General features: G+C 49.7%; 1 protein-coding gene across 1 annotated transcript in view; it reads left to right on the top strand.

Annotated features, from left to right (window-relative positions):
• The window catches only part of COL12A1 (collagen type XII alpha 1 chain), a 147,751-nt gene extending 134,764 nt beyond the window's left edge, over positions 1-12,987 (top strand). The window contains exons 62-66 of the mRNA XM_054162538.1: positions 15-81; positions 2,501-2,689; positions 4,432-4,500; positions 5,797-5,967; positions 12,350-12,987. Of these exons, the coding sequence (XP_054018513.1) occupies positions 15-81; positions 2,501-2,689; positions 4,432-4,500; positions 5,797-5,967; positions 12,350-12,531 (678 nt within the window). The 3' untranslated portion in view covers positions 12,532-12,987. The remainder of the gene's footprint in view (positions 1-14; positions 82-2,500; positions 2,690-4,431; positions 4,501-5,796; positions 5,968-12,349) is intronic.
• Positions 12,988-22,040: the final 9,053 nt, after the last annotated feature.

Below are 22,040 nucleotides of genomic sequence, written 5' to 3'. Positions count from 1 at the left end.
CTTGGGTTCTTTAGGGTGACATTGCCTCTCAGAACATGATGCGAGCAGTGGCGAGACAAGTCTGTGAACAACTGATAAATGGTAAGCAGTGCTGCTTTGCTTCTCCTAGCAGTGATTCACTACTTTGCTAAATCAAGAGAAAAAAACAACCCAGCAGTGGTTTGTATTTAAGGTGTCTTGGTTTGAAGAGCAGACACAAATGATTCTACTCCCAAAGGAAGTGAAATAAAGAGGCTCTCATTGAACTAGAGAGAAATACAGAGATGGTATCCAAAAGTACACAGGAAAGCACAGCACACAGCAATCCTTAACACCTCATACAGATACAGGATGTATGAAAAGCCCCCAGAACCTTCCCCAGACTAAACCACTAACCCCAGCTGCTGTCCCTGCCCAGGGCAGGGGGGTTGGAACTAGATGATCCTTGTGGTCCTTTCCAACCCTGACTGATTCTGTGATTCTATTCTATTCTTTTCTCCCCACCTGGGGTTTAACACACACCCCCAGGGCTCTTTCTTCCCCCTCCCCCTGTTGCTAGGCTGGAGTCAGGCAGGATTCAGGCTGGATTCAAGCTGGATTCAGGATGTATTCAGGCTGGCCAGGCCTGTAACTGCCTCTCCCTGGTTCCTGGCACTAGACCTAAACAGGCCAAGATTGTACAGCAGAAATTAGTTTGTCCCATAAGGCCACAAATAAAACTGGAACCATCCTCCCCCCACACCAGATCAGGTAGCTCACTGCCTCCAGGGAGGAGAAAGGGAAGAAAGAGAAAGACAAAGCTTTGCAGCCAAATTGATACAGAGATGCAGAATTTATGGGATGGGATAACCAAGTGACAACTTTCCAGTCCATCCCCTGGACCTTCCTGGTCCTCCTGGAGGACTCAACTCTGTGTTTGGCTCTTAAAAAGGCACCTGCCTCAAACCATGGCAGGTGAGGGATACTGGTCACAGAGCCCAGGGAGAGCTGTAGTGATTTGGTGGGTGAACATCAATTGTAATGCTCCCTTTTTGCCAGATGCAGGTGGCTAGCTTGGTCGTGGCACAATCCATGGCCACAGGCAAGCCTGATGCTCTGCAAGAGGAAAAGGACTTTCCTTTGGTCAGTCTGCTCCAAAATGACTTCATCTTTGCCATGAAATCAGCACACATTTTCCCATGAGACCTCTTATCTCCTGGAGGAGGGAACTGGGGAGGAAAAAAAGGATGCTCACTGCAGGAGGCCTGCCAGCAGGAAAGGAGAGATGACTCTTGAGTAAACACTGTGCAGAGAATCAGCTGTGCATGCAAGTCAAAAAAGGATATTTATCTGGGGAGGGACTCCAAGCTGAATTCAGGTCCTCTGCTGCCACACAGCAGAGGACTTAAAGTTGACTTCAATTCATGGCTCTGCAGCCCGTGGAAGTGCTCTTCACAGAGGCTTTCTCTCTGTCCCTCGAGGCAGTGCTGTTGCAGGCAGCAGAGCTGCCAAGGAGGCCAAACGTGCCCAGAGCTTGATCTTCAGATAGTTTGTATAACAAGAGGAAGTGCTGACTGAGGTAAACTGATGCACCTCTGGGATCCTTAAGGAAAGGAGGATGGTTGTGGCTCTGGGCAACCTGAGCTGGTGTGAGGGGTCCCTGCCCATGGCAGGGGGGTTGGAACTGGCTGATCCTTGAGGTCCCTTCCAACCCTGACAATTCTATGGTTCCATGGTCTGTGCTTGGCAATGTCTATGATGGCTGCTATGTGGAGCCTGTACCAGCCAGCACAGCAGAAAGAAAAGTCCACTCAGGAATCCACTAGGCTTATGACTGAGGATGTGCTAGGTGAGGTCTTTTATCATCTCTTTTTTGAACATCCATGCCTTGTTTTGTTCATAGTCAGCTCCTCTCCTCATCAGAGTTAAGCTAGGACTGGCACATTACACTAGTTAGGTAGGGTCAGATGTGGTCCCCCTGAAGAGCTCCTCTCTGCATAGCTTCCCAGAGCTGTGGCTGCTCTTCAGACACCTTTCTTTGGGAGCTATTATTTGCCTGTGTTCAGAAGATATATAGGTGCAGCAAGAAAGCCTCCTTGTGGGCTCTGCACATGGATGATTTAAACTGTGCCTGTGGTAGCTTCAGAGCTCTGCAAGTGCAGAGGAGTGTGATACTGCAAGTCCTTTCTGTTCTTCAGAGTTAAGAAAACCTTCTAATTAGAACTCTGAGAGCAAGAGCATTGTAAACAAGGGCTTATTTTGTGACCTTTGTTGCTTTCAAGCTAAGTTCTGTTTATATTATTGGCTTCCAGAGCCCCCCCTTACCTTTCTTCCCTCCCTCCTCCACTTTTGATCAGCCTTCTAATCAGCCTTCTAACCTTAAGTGTGCTTCATTCATCTGTACTGGTTTGCCACTGACTTACTGAAGGGAAAAAAGGGTAGGATTTCAAGAGGAGAGAGAGTTTGCTACTCCCTCCCCCCTGCTAAAAGCCTTTCCCCCATTTCACGTGGTTCCTTGAGCCGTGTTTCTGTCCCTGTCAAGGTCAAATGAGTCGCTTCAACCAAATGCTGAACCAAATCCCCAACGACTATTACTCAAACCGTAACCAGCCAGGCCCACCAGGACCACCTGGGCCCCCAGGAGCTGCTGGGACAAGAGGAGAGCCTGGACCTGGAGGAAGACCAGGATTCCCAGGACCTCCTGGGGTGCAAGGACCACCCGGTGAAAGAGGTGAGTAAACTCCAAGGCAGTTGTGTATTTCACAGTGGCCACAGCGCAGAGGCTGCCAGAGTCTGATGCCTTTACCATGTAGGAAGCCCACAGCTAGCAGTAGCCTGTGGGGTCAGCTGGATCGCCTGAAGGACAGTCAGGCACTGTTCTGGAGGAGAAGGTAGCTTCCATCAGTGCTTGCCAAGGTCTCTCCCTTGCTCATGTTTCACGAAACACAAGGTGGTAGAACAACTTGGCTGCTGCCTCAGGCTGCCACAGGATATCCCAGGACAGTGAACGCTCCCAGAACTTCTCTGGCACCAACCAGCTCCATCTTGAAAGGCTGTTTGGAGTAACACAACCCTTCTCAGAACACAACTGTGATGAAGAGAGGGGGATGAGTCATTACCAAGAATGAAAAGTAGGGCTTGAAAGAATTAGGTCTTTATCCTTGGCTCTTTACTGTGTCTGAGGAAAGGAAGCAACTCTGAACAGGACAGGAACCTGTGAGCAAACCCAGTTCTGTGGCCACCCTGGATCTCTGCAAAGACCTGGAGTGCCTGGACTCTACAGCTGTGGCTTTTGTTTACTCCAGCTGCTCAACTCAGTGCTCTTCCCCCCCCCCCCCCCAACATCTGCTGCAATCTTTTCTAGCATCTAATAGAAGGCTGCTTTCTGGGCTGCAAGTGCACACTGGTGGCTCCTGTTGAGCTTCTCATCCGCTGAGAGCTGGGGAGGGTGTGAGCTAGTGACAGGACTGAGGGGAATGGATCCAAGCTAGAGGAAGGAGACTGAGATTGGATATTAGGAAGAAGCTGGAGGTGGGGAGATTCAGGCTGGAGGTGAGGAGGAAGTTCTTCACCATGAGAGTGGTGAAGCCCTGGGATGGGTTGTCCAGGGAGGTGGTTGGGGCCCTGTCCCTGGAGGTGTTTAAGCCCAGGCTGGCTGAGGCTCTGGGCAGCCTGATCTAGTGTGGGGTGTCCCTGCCCATGGCAGGGGGGTTGGAACTGGATGATCCTTGAGGTCCCTTCCAACCTTGACAGTTCCATGATTCTGTGAACAGAGCTTGTGGACACAAAACAGGCTTAATATACTGTAGAATCCACATAGAACAGGTTTAAGATACTGTCGAATCAGGAACACTGAGTTTTGAGGTGAAGATCGGCAAGTGTCTAGTGTGAGGTGTCCCTGCCCATGGCAGTGGGGTTGGGGCTGGCTGATCCTTGAGGTCCCTTCCAACCCTGACCATTCTGTGCTAATCCTTAAAACAGCCTAGGAAAACAAAAGAAGAAATCAAAGAGACATGAATTTCTGAATCCTGCCCTGTCTTAAACTTAGGTTCCCTCAAAACTGTATCTCAGCAAGTGTAAAGCATTCTTTAAGCAGCAATGTGCAAGCTGGAAGATGCCTTCCTGTTTGTCATTTAAACTAATGAGCTGCTGTGGTCTTTGGAGTGTCTCAGAGACTTTTCTATGTTTGGGAACGTTTTTTATTGACACCAAATTGCCTCTGCATCCCACTTTAGTTATAGTTTGCTGCATTTATATCCAAATTGTTTCTCCAAATGCACGTTTGGACATCTGCACCAAATAAGGGCTGGCCAGCCCTGGTGTGTTGAGTAATGGGGACTAAATATTAATATCAATGAGAAAGCAGGAAAAATTTCATTTCATGTGGTTTCCTTCCTCTCATTGTTGGTTTATTTTTTTCTCTTTTCTTTATGGCTCATATTTGTAATTCAAAAACATTTCTTTCTTTTGTAGGAATGCCTGGAGAGAAGGGAGAAAGAGGGACTGGATCTCAAGGACCACGAGGTTTGCCAGGACCACCTGGTAAATATTTCTTCTTTTATCAAATTACAGAGAAGTTGGGGGGGGAGGGGGGGCAAAGCAACCCACAGCATTTCTCCATAGGGAACCAGACTGCAGATGGTGAATGAAGAAGTTTTTGACACATGTTGACCTTCTTGTGGCCTTCCAGGATCTGCAGGGGGCTCCAAGAAAGCTGGGGAGGGACTTCTGAGGGTGTCAGGGAGGGATAGGACTGGGGGGGAATGGAGCAAAAGTAGAAGTGGGGAGATTGAGATTGGATGTGAGGAAGAAGTTGTTCCCCAGGAGGGTGGTGAGAGCCTGGCACAGGTTGCTCAGGGAGGAGGTGGAAGCCTCCTGCCTGGAGGTGTTTGCAGCCAGGCTGGATGTGGCTGTATCACAGTATCCCCAAGGTTGGAAGAGACCTCAAAGATCATCAAGTCCAACCTGTCACCACAGACCTCACGATTAGACCATGGCACCAAGTGCCACATCCAATCCCCTCTTGAACACCTCCAGGGACAGTGACTCCACCACCTCCCTGGGCAGCACATGTGAGCAACCTGCTGCAGTGTGAGGTGTCCCTGCCCATGACAGGGGGCTTGGAACTGGCTGAGCCTTGAGGTCCCTTCCAGCCCTGACAATTCTAACTACAAATTGTCTACAAAGCAGTCCCATGTGCAGAGCTACCCAGATGACAGACTCATGGCTTGGGCTTTGGTTTTGGTCTCTCCAGCATGCAGCAGTTGTGTTCCCTTGGCAGGAGTCAGCTGCATCATTTGTTTCTGCTTGTAGTTTCCGAGGGCTGAGCATCGGTTCTCGTTACGGGACCTATAAAATGCTTGCAGCAAATTGTAGCCCCAGTTACTCGAAGCTTTCACTTTCCTGCTAACCATAATGAAGCCTGGTTCCAACCCAAACATTACCTCATCTATCCTGGGGTTGCAGGCTAGCAGAATTAATGCAGTCCTTGCTTTTAATTGAAATCCAGTGTGCTTGTCTAATCTAGCAGCTTCCCTCGAGATCTTCGCTGTCTCACACAGCAGGGAAATAAAGCAGAGAGTTCCTTGATGTTCCTTACTTGGCTCACATCAGTTTCTGTGAATAAATCCTTAAACAAAGCCACACACAGGGAAGGAGCTAATGATGAGCCACAGTTTCAGATTTCCTTTGGTTTTGTTGCTCTGTTTGTTTTCCTTTCTGTTGACCACCGCAAAGCGCAAACCTTCTCTCCCCGCGGGCACAGCCCAGTCTGTGTAGCCCAGGCACTTAGCTGCCAGCTCTTGCAACAGCTTCCCAACCTTTCAATTCTCCAACCAGGGCCGCAAGGAGAATCTAGAACTGGTCCACCAGGCTCCACGGGATCTCGAGGACCACCAGGGCCCCCAGGCCGTCCTGGCAACGCTGGGATCCGAGGGCCCCCGGGGCCCCCAGGCTATTGTGACTCATCCCAGTGTGCCAGCATCCCTTACAACGGCCAAGGATTCCCAGGTAGGTGATGAACCCCCCTGGCTTGCCTGAAATAGCCCTCCCAGATGTGACTGTTCATGGTGGAGCTGCTTCAGATGAGGCAGCCCTGCTAGCCTGGCCATCCTGAGCTGCTGAGCAGGGCTGCCTCATTGCAGCGTGCAGGGCTAGGAGCGCTCCTGGGGGCTTTGACCTGGATGCATTTGAGGATAGTTGTGGTTGGTTTGAAAGAGGTTGTAGGAAGCAAATATTTTAGTCTTATTTTTTGTCTTTATTTTATTTTTTTTGGATAAACATAGCAGGGTAGTAGTTGACAATGTTGCTGATAGGATTGGAGTGACCAATTTCTTCTTCTTTTTCCCCCCCTCCCCCTCCATCCCCACCCCTTCCAACCTCCTTCAGAACAAGGCTGAACTCTCCATGCCTCTCTTGACAAAATAAAAGAGGATTCTGTGCTGTGGTTGGCAATTTCTGTGTGTCTCTTTCTGAGCAGTGGCAGGACTAGTGACACAAAATTGAGGCCTGAGGACAAAAAAATGTTTTCCACAAGGGAAATCCATTTGGTGATGCACTGCAGACAACTCAAAAACCCAAACAAACCAACCCCACCTCTGTCCTATAATTTCTGCTGAGTTAAGCACCAGGGAATCTGATCAGCCCTGGGCTGTATCAGCCTCCCACCCTGTGCTGTAGCTCAAACCAGCAGGCAGCTTCTGGAATTAAAAATAGAGGGTCATAGAGGCCACCAATCGCTGGCTGGAAGGATTCTAATCCATGTTTTAACACGAGGATCCTGCAGGACCACAGTCTTGTTAACCAATTAATATGTATGCACTGCAACATCTCAACCCCAGTGTATGTCAGACTGCTATTGGATATGGTTTGCTGTTAGTGTACTGTGCATGTAGTCATGAAAAGAATGACAAATAAAGCTGGGTCTATATCTATATATGTACACACCTGCAGGCTCAGGGCTGCTGGTTCGGAATCACAGAATGGTCTGGGTTGGAAGGGACCTCCAAAGGTCTTCCAGTCCAACCCTCTCTGCAGTCAGCAGGGACATCCTCAACTAGATCAGGATCATAGAATCACAGAATGAACCAGGTTGGAAAAGACCTCAGAGATTATCAAGTCCAACCTAGTACTTAACACCTAACCCCTCCTGACAACTAAACCATGGCTCCAAGTGCCACATCCAAGCCTTCCTTGAACACCTCCAGGGATGGTGAATCCACCACCTCCCTGGGCAGCACATCCCAATGGCCAATCTCTCTTGCTGGGAAGAACTTTCTCCTCACCTCTGGCCTAAACTTCTGTTGGCACAGCCTGAGACTGTGTCCTCTTGTTCTAGTGCTGATTGCCTGGGAGAAGAGACCAACCTTCACCTGTCTACAACCTCCTTTCATACAATAAGGTTGGAAAAGACCTCAAAGATCATCAAGTCCAACCTGTCATGTAGCTGTAGACACCAATAAGGTCTCCCAGGTTGCCCAGAGCCCTTTTGAGCCTGACCTGGAATATCTCCAGGGATGGGGCCTCAGCCACCTCCCTGGGCAACCTGTTGAGGTTGAACTTCTGAGGAATGAGAAGGAACTTTACTGCAAGGGTCAGACTGCACTGAAAAGTCTCCCCAGAGAGGTTTTAGAGCCTCCTTCTCTGGAGACTTTTAAGATCCATCTGGATGTGTTCCTGTGTGACCTGTGCTGGATTCTATGGCCCTGCTCTGGCAGGGGGCTTGGACTGGAAGCTCTCCAAAGGTCCCTTCCAAGCCCTCACATCCTGTGAGCCTGTGAACAAATGAAGGGAGACACTCTTTCCAATCAGGCCCTGCTCATGCTGTTCTTCACTCAATTCCTGCCTAGAATTGCACAGAGGCTATTTTTAGCCTTCATAAACCAGCAAAGCTGCCTGGCTGTCCATCCACTTTTCCTCTCCGTACTATGAGGAGGGCAGGCAGGGGGGTTGGACTGGAAGACCTCCAGAGGTCCCTTCCAACCCCTAACATCCTGTGGGCCTCTGACCTTGTGAACCTGTGAGCCTGTTCCTGTGGTTGTACAGAGAAAGTTCCTCCCAAAAAGATTAATTGGCCATTGGGATGTGCTGCCCAGGGAGGTGGGGGAGTCCCCATCCCTGGAGGTATAGAATAGAATAAACCAGTTCGGAAGAGATGTTCAAGCTCATCATGTCCAACATGTCATCCAACACCACCTAATCAACTAACCCATGCAACCAAGCACCCTATCAAGTCTCCTCCTGAACACCTCCAGTGATGGTAACTCCACCACCTCCCTGGGCAGCCCATTCCAATGGGCAATCACTCTCTCTGTGTAGAACTTCTTCCTAACCTCCAGCCTAAACCTCCCCTGGTGCAGCTTGAGACTGTGTCCTCTTGTTCTGGTGCTGCTTGCCTGGGAGAAGAGACCAACCTCTGCCTGTCTACAACCTCCCTTAAGGTAGTTGTAGAGAACAGTAAGGTCACCCCTGAGTCTCCTCCAGGCTAAGCAACCCCAGCTCCCTCAGCCTCTCCTCATAGAGGGTGTTTAAGAAGAGCCTGGATGAGGCCCTTGGTGCCATGGTTTAGCTGGTGAGATGGTGTTGGGTGATAGGTTGGGCTCAATGACCTCTGAGGTCTTTTCCAACCTCATTGACTCTATGATCACGAACAAACTCCTGACTTAAATGAAGAGGGGAAAAAAACCCAAAACAAACCCCAACCCAAAACCCAACCAAGAGGCCAAGGGCCCCTGTGCCTACATATATAGATCTATGCCTGGAACTTACCTGCCATGTATTGCTGTGGATGTACAACGATGTCGGTGCACATCAGAGGGACTTTGTTTGGGGGTTTGGTTCTTATTTATTTTATCTTATTTTTTTGTTTGTTTTCCTTTTATTTTTAATGTTAAAAAGACTAACCTCATCTTTGACCTGTTTCAGGTTTCGGCTAACACCTTTTCTAAGTCGCCAGTTGCTGCTTACAGTTTGAAACCCCCCCTGAAACAACCCCAAAACCTCCTGTTTCTGAGATGTCTTTGCGCACGTGCTTGTTAGACACCCGGCCCCTAACGGAGGCCTTTATTTCACCACGGATCTGCTTGACTGGGGTTTTTGGTTTGGTTGGGTTTGGTTCTGTTCTGTTTGGCTGGGGGTTGTTGGGGGTTTTTTTTTGTTTGTTTGTTTGTTTGGGTGTTTTTTTATTTCCTTTGAACCGTGTTGACCTCATAGAACCGGGAGATTTCTTCTTGTACTAACACCGCTCCTGAGTGAGGGAAGGGAGGCAGTGATGGCCACTGGGTAAAGCCTGGTTGCATTTGGATAGCCAGCCAGCCAGGCACAGAAATCACAGAAACATGCAGGATGGATAAGACCCCCAGGATCCCTCAGGGTCATCAAGCCCAACCATTAACCCTACTCTACAAGGCTCACCCCTAAAGCACAGCCCCAAGCCCCACAGCCAAAGCACCTTCAAACACAGCCAGCCCTGGGGACTCCACCACCTCCCTGCCCAGCACATCCCAAGCCCTGACCACTCTGCTGCCTAAGCTCCACTCTCAACCTCCCCAGGGGCAGCTTGAGGCTCTGCCCTCTTCTTCTCTCACTAATTACCCTGGGAGAAGAGAGCAGCAGCGGCCCCTCCAGAACCTCCTTGCAGGGAGCTGCAGGCAGCCAGGAGGTCTCCCCTCAGCCTCCTCTCTTTCCCACTGACCATCCCCAGCTCCTTCAGCCTCTCTCTGGCAGATTCCTTCTCCAGGCCCTTCCCAGCTTCCTTTCCCTCCTCTGCCCTGGCTCCAGCACCTCCACAGCTCTCTGGCATCGAGCTGCCCTGAGCTGGACACAAGCCTCCAGGTGTGGGCTGCCCAGAGCTGAGTGCCAGGGGACAATCCCCTCCCTGCTGCTGCTGGACACAGCATTGCTGAGCCCAGCCAGGAGGCCTTTGGCTCTCTTGGCCCCCTGGGCACACTGCTGGCTCCTCTTCAGCTGCTTGGCCATCAGCACCCCCAGGTCTCTTTCTGCCAGCATCTTTCCAGCCACGCTGCCCCAAGCCTGGAGCCTTGCTTGGGGTTGTTGTGCCCCCAGGGCAGGACCAAAAAACCAAACCCCACAAAAGCCCAAGCCCAACAGACCCATCCCAGCACCAGCCTGGGTGCTGCAGCAGGGCTGTATAAACCTCCTAACCAGCCAAGGTAATGCCGTGAGGAGGGGACAGGTTGAACCTGGTAAAGCAGAAAGCTGCCTCTGTAAAGAGCGAACTAATTGTGGCTTGTAAATGAGTCGGGTGGGACCCTACCCACTAAAGAAACCCCCAACCTGTTAACAACTCTACCTTGATGCTCTTGCATTAAAAGCCTGCTGCTGCTTGCTGTGTGCCAGAATAACAGCTCTGAGAACTGATCAGCCCTGCCTGGCCCTCCTTGCCTGTCGTGACCCTGGCTGAAGCAGGCCACAGGCTGCTGCCTTACTTTTGCTCTTTAAGATCTAATCTTGTTGGATTCTGTAGCTGCAGATCTGAATACCAAAGGTTTATATATATATGATGTGTGTGTATATATAAACTTGTACTTTCCTTCTGTTCAGCTGTAGTTTGGTTGGTGTTCCTTGAAGCACCAGCTGTAACTCGGTGGGTTAGGGAGGCACAGCAGGAGAAATTGCCCTGTCCTATCTGTTGCCTGCTGGTGACAGTTGTGTTGGCTCCACTTTGCTTTCCCCCTGGCAGAGATGATCAGGCTGTGCCACACCTCCACGGTCATTGTCCCTCCTCTCTGTCTTCTGCTAATTAAGTTGAGTGCTTGGATTTACTGAGGTAGCTGTACAATCACCTTTGTTATTTGCTTTTCTCTTTTCTTTCTCCTTCATTTTGCCATTTCCCCTCTTTTCTCTTTTTTTTCCTTCTTTTTTTCCCTTGTTTTCCTTTTTCTATTTTTCCCTTTATCCTTTTCTCCTTTTTTCCATTCTTCCTTTTTTATTTCCCCCTTTTTTTCTCTTCCCTTTTTTTCTCCCCTTTTTCCCCTATTTTATTTTTGCCTTTTTCCTTTTTTCTTATTTCCTTATTTATTTTTTCCTCTGTTTTTTTCCTTTTTCTTTTATCCTTTTTTTTGTTTTCTTTTCCCCCTTATTTCCCTTTTTCTCTTTTTCTTTCTTTTTTCCTTTTTTTCTTATTTCCTTATTTATTTTCCCCCTATTTTTTCCTTTTTCTTTTATCCTTTTTTCTTTTTCTCCTCCATTTTTTCTTTCCCTCCCCTTATTTCCCTTTTTTCCTTTCTTTTTTTCCCTTTTCTTTTTTCTTATTTCCTTATTTATTTTTTTCTCTTTTTTCTTTTTCTTTTATATTTTTTATTTTTTTCCCATTTTTTCTTTTCCCCCCTTATTTCCCTTTTTTCTTTCTTTTTTCCTTATTCCTTTTTTCTTATTTCCTTATTTATTTTTTCCTTTTTTTAATTTTTCTTTTATCCTTTTTTCTTGTTTAAATTTTTTTTTGTTCCCCCCCTTATTTCCCTTTTTCTTTTTTTTCTTTCTTTTTCCTTTTCCTTTTTTCTTATTTCCTCATTTATTTTTTCCTCTTTTTTCCCTTTTTCTTTTATCCTCTTTTTTTTTTTCATTTTTCCTTTCCCCCTTATTTCCCTTTTTCTTATTTTCTTTCTTTTTTTTTCTTATTAATTTTTTCCTTTTTTCTTATTTCCTTATTTTTTCCTCTTTTATTTTCTTTTTCTTTTATCTTTTTCTTTTTTAAAAAAATTTCCCTCCCCTTATTTCCCTTTTTCTTTTTTTCCCCCTTTCTTTTTCCTTTTTCCTTATTTTCTTATTTATTTTGTCCTCTTTTTTCTTTTTCTTTTATCCTTTTTTCTTTTTTTTTTAATTTTTCTTCCCCCCCTTATTTCCCTTTTTCTTATCTTCTTTCTTTTTCCTTTATTCCTTTTTTCCTTTTTTTTTCCCCCAAAGCCTTTAAAAAAATCCATTTAAAATCTTTAATTATTTTTGCTTTCTGTATCACAAATCCGAAGCCTTAATTTTTTTTTTCCCCCTATTTTCAACCTTTGATTACTTTTGTTTTGTGTATCACAAATCCAAAGCCTTCAAAAACAATTTCAAGTTTCAACCTTTGATTACTTTTGGTCTATTTATTTTTTGCCTTAGAAAGACAAAATCCTTTAAAAGAAGTTTTCATTTCAAACCTTTTTGTCTGCTCCCCCTCCCTCCCCCCAAAACCACCCAACCCAACAAGTGTTCACGAACAAAAGCTGCAAATCGCCCTCCCAGTGAACCATTTACCTTCAGCCTTTTTGTCCTGTGGGAGTCAGGTTGGGCTAAGAGGTTGCTGTAGGGCGAAACTAACTCGCGTGGTGCTTGCGGAGTCACAGCTGTGCCGTTAACTTGTTGTGTTCAATCGGACCAAACTATTTTCAACCAGAGCCATACGTGCCTGAAAGTGGACCCTATCAGCCTGAAGGTGAACCCTTTGTAGTACCTATGGAGTCAGAAAGGAGAGAGGACGAGTATGAGGACTATGGAGGCGAAATGCAGTCGCCAGAATACCCTGAGCACATGCGCTGGAAAAGATCACTGGCGAGGAAAGCAAAGCCAAACCCCTAAGAGGTCTCTGCCTTGTCTTGGGTTGATGCTGGTTGGTTGGTTGGTGGGTTTGGTTGGTTTGCTATGCTGGCATTTGCAGGTACACACAGGGGGAGTGCACCCTTTCCTTTTGCTAACAGGACCGTGTGGTCTTCTAAGTGTTTAAGAAGAGCCTGGATGAGGCACTTGGTGCCATGGTTGAGTTGATTGGATGGTGTTGGGTGACAGGTTGGACTGGATGACCTCAAAGGTCTTTCCCAGCCTGGTTAATTCTATTCTGTTCTATTCTCAGCAGCAGGGTGCACCCCTGCTGTGTGCCTTGCTTTTGTGGGGATAGCAATGTGTGTGCCTGAGAGAGGCTTCAACCTCGCTCCACAATTGCTTGTAAAATACTTTCTTGCTTCTAGCAGGATCAGGAGGTGCATTCAGTTAGCCCCAGTGCTGCCTTTTCCTTGAAATGATGTAAAAACAAATAAATCACCAATAAAGGAACGAATAAATGAACGAATAAATAACCAACTAAACAAACAAATAAAAAGAACTCAAAAAACCCAAACCAAACAGCAGCAACAAAATCACCACAGAGCTGCTGCAAACCTTCCAAGGACTCTCTCTGCTTGTAGCTCTTCTCTGCTCTTCAGGTGCATGTTTGCAGTTTGGTCAGACCACAGAGCTGCATCACCTAGCTTGAAAAACAACACATAAGCCACAACACACCACACAACCCCAAAAGCAAGAACCCCAAACCTCTCTCTCCTTCCACCATCGTTGCCATCTTCTCCTCTTCTTAGTTACTGCCACTCTGCAGGCCGTGTCCTGCTCTTAGACAGCTGTTAAGCACCACAGTAGCTGCCAACCCTTGTATCAACTGGACACAAGCACGAGAAAGCCCTGAAACCTCCTGGGGTGTAGAAGACACAGCAACATTTATGCCAAATTGCAGTCAATCCTGCAGAGGTGGAAATTGCATGTTTATGTTGTATATTTAGTATGGAATCTATTTTATTATTATTATTATTGGGGTTATTTTTTTTCATTTGTTTCATTTGGTTTCTTGGTTTTGTTTTGGGTTTGGTTTTGGTTTTTTTGGTTTTGGTTTTTTTTTTTGGCATTGTTTCTTTTAGTTATCAAAAGAAAAAAAGAAAAAGCAACCCCAAAAGCAGTTGGAAATTGTTTTGCAAGACTATGGATATAGAATTGCTGCTTTTATATTTTAAACTGCAAATTGTGAATTTCACTGCCTTATATTATTTATTTCAGAAAGGAAAGAGGCATTTTTCAATAAAACTACTGAAAAAGTGAGAGGCTGCCTGGGGTTTTTTTTTAATTGAAGGGCACTGGGAGACTGCTGGCTGGGTCTTCCATTGGTGGTGTTGACTCAGGCATTTGGAAGGGGCTGGAATGGGAATAGAATCATAGGTTCACAGAACCAGAATCATAGAATCATAGAACCAGGATCACAGAATCATAGAATCAGAATCACAGAACCAGAATAATAGAATCACAGAATCAGAATCACAGAATCAGAATCATAGAATCACAGAATCAGAATCACAGAATCAGAATCACAGAACCAGAATCATAGAATCATAGAATCAGAATCACAGGATCACAGAACCAGAATAATAGAATCACAGAATCAGAATCACAGAATCAGAATCATAGAATCACAGAACCAGAATCATAGAATCATAGAACCAGAATCATAGAATCAGAATCACAGAATCAGAATCATAGAATCATAGAATCAGAATCACAGAATCATAGAACCAGAATCACAGAATCAGAATCATAGAATCACAGAACCAGAATCATAGAATCATAGAACCAGAATCATAGAATCAGAATCACAGAATCAGAATCATAGAATCAGAATCACAGAATCACAGAATCATAGAACCAGAATCACAGAATCAGAATCATAGAATCCCAGAACCAGAATCATAGAATCACAGAATCCCAGAACCAGAATCACAGAATCATAGAAACATAGAATCACAGAAACATAGAATCAGAATCACAGGATCATAGAATCAGAATTATTAGGTTGAGAAGGGACCTCAAGGCTTATCCAGTCCCAACCCCCCTGCCATGGGCAGGGACACCTCACACCACAGCAGGTTGCTCACAGCCACCTCCAGCCTGGCTGCAAACACCTCCAGGCATGAGGCTTCCACCACCTCCCTGGGCAACCTGTGCCAGGCTCTCACCACCCTCATGGGGAACAACTTCTTCCTCACATCCAATCTGAATCTATCCATTTCTAGTTTTGCTCCATTCCCCTCCAGTCCTATCACTCCCTGACACCCTCAAAAGTCGCTCTCCAGCTGGAGCCTCCCCTCCCCTCTCCCTGGAGCCTTCTCTTCTCCAGGCTCAACACCCCCAGCTCCCTCAGCCTGGCCTGGCAGCAGAGCTGCTCCAACCCCCTGAGAATTTTCCTGGCCCTCCTCTGGAGCCTCTCCATCAGCTCCAGGTCCTTGCTGTGCTGAGGGCTCTGCTGGATGGATCCAAGCTCTAGGCTGTGCCCTTCCTACAGGCAGAGAATTGCCAAATATGAGTCATGACCACCTCTGAACTTGAGAGTAGTGCTGAGAAGCAGTTCTGGCTCATAAAATTGCCCTTAGCCCCCAAACCTGGTTAGCACTTGGCTTCACCTGTGCCACAATGCGTGGCAGAGGCAGCCTTCCTTATTCCAGAGCACACTGGAAGGACAAAAGGCCTTCCTCTATCTCATGCAGAACATGAAGAAGCCCCTTGGAATGTTTGGACATCCTATCAATGAGTGTTTACTGAGGGAGGCCAGCAAGGGTGAGCAAGTCAGTTCCAGGAATTCTCGGGGGAATGACTCTTGGGGGGTGGGGGGGGGGGGGATACTGAGGACACTCCTGGGAAAGCTGTGGCAAAGCTGAGCCAAGCAAATGCTGGAGAAAGGCAGATGCAAGGCAAATACAAACAAGGCTGAGTTCCTGAATAACTGCCACAATCTGGCAGGTTTAAGGAAGGGAATTGCTGAAAAGGCTCAGTTTCAATTGCTCATTTGCTCTCACCCCAAACAACCCTGTGGAGACCAAGGAGCAGGTGGGAAAGGGCTGCTGGTTGTTTGCAGTTAGGGCTGAGGATTGCAGGGGGGACCTGAATCACAGAATTGGTAGAGTTGGAAGGGTCCTCAAGGCTCAGCCAGCTCCAACCTCCCTGCCTTGGGCAGGGACACCTCACACTACAGCAGGTTGCTCACAGCCACCTCCAGCCTGGCTGCAAACACCTCCAGGCAGGAGGCTTCCACCACCTCCCTGGGCAACCTGTGCCAGGCTCTCACCACCCTCATGGGCAACAACTTCTTCCTCACAGCCAATCTCAATCTCCCCACTTCCAGTTCTGCTCCATCCCCCCCAGTCCTATCCCTCCCTGACACCCTCAAAAGTCCCTCCCCAGCTTTCTTGGAGCCCACTGCAGATCCTGGAAGGCCACAATGAGGTCTCCTGGGAGCCTTCTCCTCTCCAGCCTGCACAACCCCAACTCCCTCAGTCTGTGCTCACAGCAGAGCAGCTCCAGCCCTCTGCTCCTCCTCGTGACCCTTCTCTGGACACCTTCCAGCCCCTCCAGATCCTTCCTGGCACAGAAGCTCCAGAGCTGGCCCCAGAGCTCCAGCTGTGGTCTCAGCAGAGTGGAGCAGAGGGGCAGAATCCCCTCCCTCCCGTCTGGCTCTGCTTCTCTTACTGCAGCCCAGGCTCTGCTTGGCTCTCTGGGCTGCAAGTGCTCCCTGCTGGCTCCTGCTGAGCTTCTCCTCCCCCAGCACCCCCAGGTCCTTTCCTTCAGGGCTGCTCTCCAGCCAGTCCCTGCCCAGCCTATAGCAGTGCCTGGGATTGCCCTGCCCCAGCTGCAGGACATTGCCCTTGTTCTTGTTGAACCTCATGAGTTTGTCCTATGGCCAGCTGTTCAGCCAGTCCAGGTGCCTCTGGATGGATCCTTCCCTCCAGCTGTCTGCTGCACCACTCAGCTTGGTGTCCTCAGCAAACCTGCTGAGGCTGCACTCAGTGCCTCTGTTCATGGCACCAACAAAGATGTTCAACCAGACTGGTCCCAGTGCTGATCCCTGAGGGACTCCACTTGTCCCTGGCCTCTGCTTGGCCATGGACAGAAGGAAGTCAGTTTTGTTGTGTCTTGCAAAACATTTGGTCAGAGAGTGAGTTCTGTGCATTCCTCATAGTATGGAGAGGAAAAGTGGATGGACAGCCAGGCAGCTTTGCTGGTTTAGGAAGGCTAAAAATAGCCTCTGTGCAATTCTAGGCAGGAATTGAGTGAAGAACAGCATGAGCAGGGCCTGATTGGAAAGAGTGTCTCCCTTCATTTGTTCACAGGCTCCCTGGATGTTAGGGGCTGGAAGGGACCTCTGGAGATCTTCCAGTCCAACCCCCTGCCAGAGCAGCAGCAGAGAATCCAGCACAGGTCACACAGGAACACATCCAGACAGGGCTGGGAAGGCTCCAGAGAAGGAGACTCCACAACCTCCCTGGGGAGCCTGCTCCAGGGCTCTGGGAGCCTCCCAGGGCAGAAGTTCTTCCTCATCACAGAATCACAGAGTGCCAGGGGCGGGAAGGGAGCTCCAAAGCTCATCCAGTCCAACCCCCCTGCCAGAGCAGGGTCACCTGCACCAGATTACACCAGAGTCATGAGGTGGAACCTCCTGTGCTGCAGTTTCCATCCTTTGCCCCTTGTCCTGTCCCAGGGTTTTGTTGTTCTGGGTGCTTTTTTGCTACAGGGAATGCATTCAGGAGCAATTGCTGTGTCCTGCCTGATGCAGCAGCATATAGAAATAGCAACCAGAGCTGCAGAATGAGGAAGAGCTGCAGGCAGTTATTGATCAGCAGATATTTTAGGCAGTTCTCCTGGGAAATGAGTTCTAGAGATGGAGAGGCATTGAAAGGAGACACAGCCCACGGTGGAGCAGCCAAGCAGTGGCTGTGTCAGAAGTGATCCTGCAGATTGCCTGAGGGAAAGGTTTCCTTCAGCACCCCTGCACGAGGGAACTCATTCAGTTGTGTGGCTCTGACTCAGTCCCTTTGCAATGTGCCTCAGCTTCAGCCTGACTGCATTGCTCACTCTGCATTGCTGCATGACTTGCAACCCAGAGTCTGAAATCACAGAATCAGAATCCTTCAGGCTGGGAGAGAGCCTCAGGGTCCCCAAGGCCAACCATCAACCCTGCTCTGCAAGGCTCAGCCCTAAAGCACAGCCCCAAGCCCCACAGCCAAACCACCTTCAAACCCCAGCCAGCCCTGGGGACTCCACCACCTCCCTGCCCAGCACATCCCAAGCCCTGACCACTCTGCTGCCTAAGCTCCACTCTCAACCTCCCCAGGGGCAGCTTGAGGCTCTGCCCTCTTCTTCTCTCACTAATGCCCTGGGAGAAGAGAGCAGCAGCAGCCTCTGCACAAGCTCCTTGCAGGGAGCTGCAGGCAGCCAGGAGCTCTCCCCTCAGCCTCCTCTCTTTCCCACTAACCATCCCCAGCTCCTTCAGCCTCTCTCCAGCAGCTTTCCTCTCCAGGCCCTTCCCAGCTTCCTTGCCCTGCTCTGCCCTGGCTCCAGCACCTCCACAGCTCTCTGGCATTGAGCTGCCCAGAACTGAGCAGAATACTCAAGCTGTGGCCTCGTCAGATGCTACAGAGAGAAAAAAATATCCCCCCAGAATCATCCTGGCTACAACATGCTGCAAAATGAAACATTTCTAAAGCTGCATGGATCTGTTCAGCTTGTGGCAGTCAAAATTGAGAGCCAACAACTCTCCTTTCCTCAGTGTGTAGTCTTTTTGGACCATCTCATTGGCCTAAGGTTATTCCATAACTTCAGGAGATCTGCTGGAGAGCAGCCCTGTGGAGAGGGACCTGGGAGTGCTGGTGGACAGCAAGTTCTGCATGGGACAGCAATGTGCCCTGGTAGCAAGGATGGACAATGGGATCCAGGGGTGCATTGTCCAGCAGATCCAGGGAGGTTCTGCTCCCTCTCTGCACTGCTGAGACCTCATCTTGAGTACTGCATCCAGTTCTGGGCTGCCCAGCTCAGGAGGGACAGGGATCTGCTGGAGAGAGTCCAAGGGAGGGCTCCAAGGATGCTGAAGGGACTGCAGCACTGCCTGGGGAGGAGAGGCTGAGAGCCCTGGGGCTGTTCAGTCTGGAGAGGAGAAGGCTGAGAGGGATCTGATCAATGTCTCTCAAGAGCTGAGGGCTGGGGGGCAGGAGGCAGGGCACAGGCTCTGCTCAGCTGCACCCTGGGGTAGGACAAGGAGCAGTGGATGGAAACTGCAGCACAGGAGGTTCCAGCTCAGCATCAGGAGGAACTTCTGCCCTGGGAGGCTCCCAGAGCCCTGGAGCAGGCTGCCCAGAGAGGTTGTGGAGTCTCCTGCTCTGGAGCCTTCCCAGCCCTGTCTGGATGTGTTCTGTGTGCCCTGTGCTGGGTTCTCTGCTCCTGCTCTGGCAGGGGGCTTGGACTCAATGATCTGTTTGGGTCCCTTCCACCCCCTGGCATCCTGTGATCAGGAGCATTGTTCATTGTGCTGTGGGAACCCCCACAGCTCCCTGTGGAGAAAATTCCACTGCAGAACTGATTCCTTCCACAGTGATTGGGGCTTTGCCTTTAGCTCTCTGGGGATGCATGAGTGTGGAATGCCACTAATTATGGTCAGATTTTCAACAGGCCTCAGTCCCCTCAGATAAACCTTGTGGTGTTTGTTTCTTGCTTTGTGTTGTTTTGAGCCCAGACAGTTCAGCTTCAGCTGAGGCACCAGCTCCAGCTACACTCTGGGTCTGGATGTGAACCAGCTTTGGAATGGATGCTGCTCAGCCATTGCTGTCGTGGTGCTGAGTGCTGGACAGCAAGATCTGCTGGAAGGAAGAACCTGCTCACAGGATCATAGAATGGCTTAGCTTGGAGGGAACCACAGAGATCAGCCTCACCTACCCCACTGCTCAGGGTGCAAGGAACTGCTTCCTAATCACAGAATTGTCAGGGTTGGAAGGGAGCTCAAGGATAATGCAGTTCCAACCCCCCTGCCATGGGCAGGGACACCTCACACCACAGCAGGTTGCTCACAGCCACCTCCAGCCTGGCTGCAAACACCTCCAGGCAGGAGGCTTCCACCACCTCCCTGGGCAGCCTGTGCCAGGCTCTCACCACCCTCATGGGCAACAACTTCTTCCTCACAGCCAAGCTCAATTCACCTACTTCTAGATTTTTTCCATCCCCCCCAGTCCTATCCCTCCCTGACACCCTCAAAAGTCCCTCCCCAGCTTTCTTGGAGCCCCCTGCAGATTCTGCAAGGCCACAATGAGGTCTCCTGGGAGCCTTCTCCTCTCCAGCCTGCACAACCCCAACTCCCTCAGGCTGTGCTCACAGCAGAGCAGCTCCAGCCCTCTGCTCCTCCTTGTGGCCCTTCTCTGGACACCTTCCAGCCCCTCCAGAGCCTTCCTGGCACAGAGGCTCCAGAGCTGGCCCCAGAGCTCCAGCTGTGGTCTCAGCAGAGTGGAGCAGAGGGGCAGAATCCCCTCCCTGCCCTGCTGGCCACACTTCTCTTGTTGCAGCCCAGGCTCTGCTTGGCTCTCTGGGCTGCAAGTGCTCCCTGCTGGCTCCTGTTGAGCTTCTCCTCCCCCAGCACCCCCAGGTCCTTTCCTTCAGGGCTGCTCTCAATGCAGTCCCTGCTCAGCCTGTTTCAGTGCCTGGGATTGCCCCAGCCAAGCAGGCAATCCAGCAGCCTGCATGCTGAGTGCTCTGTTCCATGCCTAGATAATACTTTGGGTTATGAAACCTCATTCCCTGTTGCTCCTCCTCAAGGATGAGCCTGGGAAAATACCATCCTTGGGTGGGTGAATTCAGATTCCTTGACTAACTGTGCTGCTCACAATGTACAAAAGTACATCAGAGCATAATGTTTCCTGTGGGCTATTTTTAGGGCAGAAACTGGAAAAATGCTTCAAGTAGAAAGAAAACAGAGGAAGGAATTGTGTCTCCCATAGCAGAAACATCCAGCCAGCCAGCCAGCTCTCCTAATAGGTGAGACACAAAGGGCACAGCTGCTAAAGATATCTGCTACTGAGCAGAAGCACATGAGCTGGGTTAGACAAAACCTCATTCTTTGAACAAATGAGGTCTAAAAATGCAGTGAGTTTTGGAGCTGCTGCAAAGTCTCTGCCACCATACAGATATAAAAGGCATAGAGGTAGTGTCCAAAAATCACAGAGCTGTCAGGGTTGGAAGGGACCTCAAGGCTCAGCCAGTTCCAACCCCCCTGCCATGGGCAGGGACACCTCACACCACAGCAGGTTGCTCACAGCCACCTCCAGCCTGGCTGCAAACACCTCCAGGCAGGAGGCTTCCACCACCTCCCTGGGCAGCCTGTGCCAGGCTCTCACCACCCTCATGGGCAACAACTTCTTCCTCACAGCCAATCTCAATCTCCCCACTTCTAGTTCTGCTCCATCCCCCCCAGTCCTATCCCTCCCTGACACCCTCAGAAGTCCCTCCCCAGCTTTCTTGGAGCCCCCTGCAGATCCTGAAAGGCCACAATGAGGTCTCCTGGGAGCCTTCTCCTCTCCAGCCTGCACAACCCCAACTCCCTCAGGCTGTGCTCACAGCAGAGCAGCTCCAGCCCTCTGCTCCTCCTCGTGGCCCTGCTCTGGACACCTTCCAGCCCCTCCAGATCCTTCCTTGCACAGAGGCTCCAGAACTGCCCCCAGAGCTCCAGCTGTGGTCTCAGCAGAGTGGAGCAGAGCTTCTCATCCACTTTTTATGGTATGAGCTAGTGACAGGACCATGATGGATGCAAGCTAGAGGAGGGGAGACTCAGACTGCATGTGAGGAAGTTGTTCCCCATGAGGGTGGTGAGAGCCTGGCACAGGTTGCTCAGGGAGGTGGTGGCAGCCTCCTGCCTGGAGGTGTTTGCAGCCAGGCTGGAGGTGGCTGTGAGCAACCTGCTGTGGTGTGAGGTGTCCCTGCCCATGGCAGGGGGGTTGGAACTGGCTGAGCCTTGAGGTCCCTTCCAGCCCTGACAATCCTGGATTGCTCTGGTAGCTTCCTGTCCCAAACCACAGAGGAGTCAAAAGGGAGGCAGGATCTGCTCAATCTCATCCTTACAAGCAAGGAAAGGCTCATTTGGGAGGTGAAGATCAAGCTTTGGCTGCAGTGACCATGAGATGGTGGAGTTCAGGACCCTGAGAGCAGGGATTCTGTAGGTGTCCCTTTCTTAAGCTCTGCAAAGCAAAGTGGACCATACCTGGATGGAAAACACTTGGGCAGGGGTATCCAAATGAATGCAATTTGAATTCCTCTCCCAGCTTCTCCCAGCTGTTGGGCTAGGAAGGTGTCCTTGGCAGTGGTTTATGACCTCCTGAAATGCTGAGGTGCAGCCAGCCTCCCTCAGCCTCCCCCCGCAGCTCCCCCTGCAAGCTTATCTCTCAGCAGTGTTGGGCATTCCTCATGAGCACAGCAAGTTTCCAAGGGCTGTGGCTGGAGCCATGGAAATCCATGCAGTCACTGTCAAA

The sequence above is a fragment of the Dryobates pubescens genome, chromosome 6 (genome assembly GCF_014839835.1).
Source record: "Dryobates pubescens isolate bDryPub1 chromosome 6, bDryPub1.pri, whole genome shotgun sequence".
NCBI classification, from domain to species: Eukaryota; Metazoa; Chordata; class Aves; order Piciformes; family Picidae; genus Dryobates; species Dryobates pubescens.
This window is presented reverse-complemented; position numbering and strand designations above follow the sequence as displayed.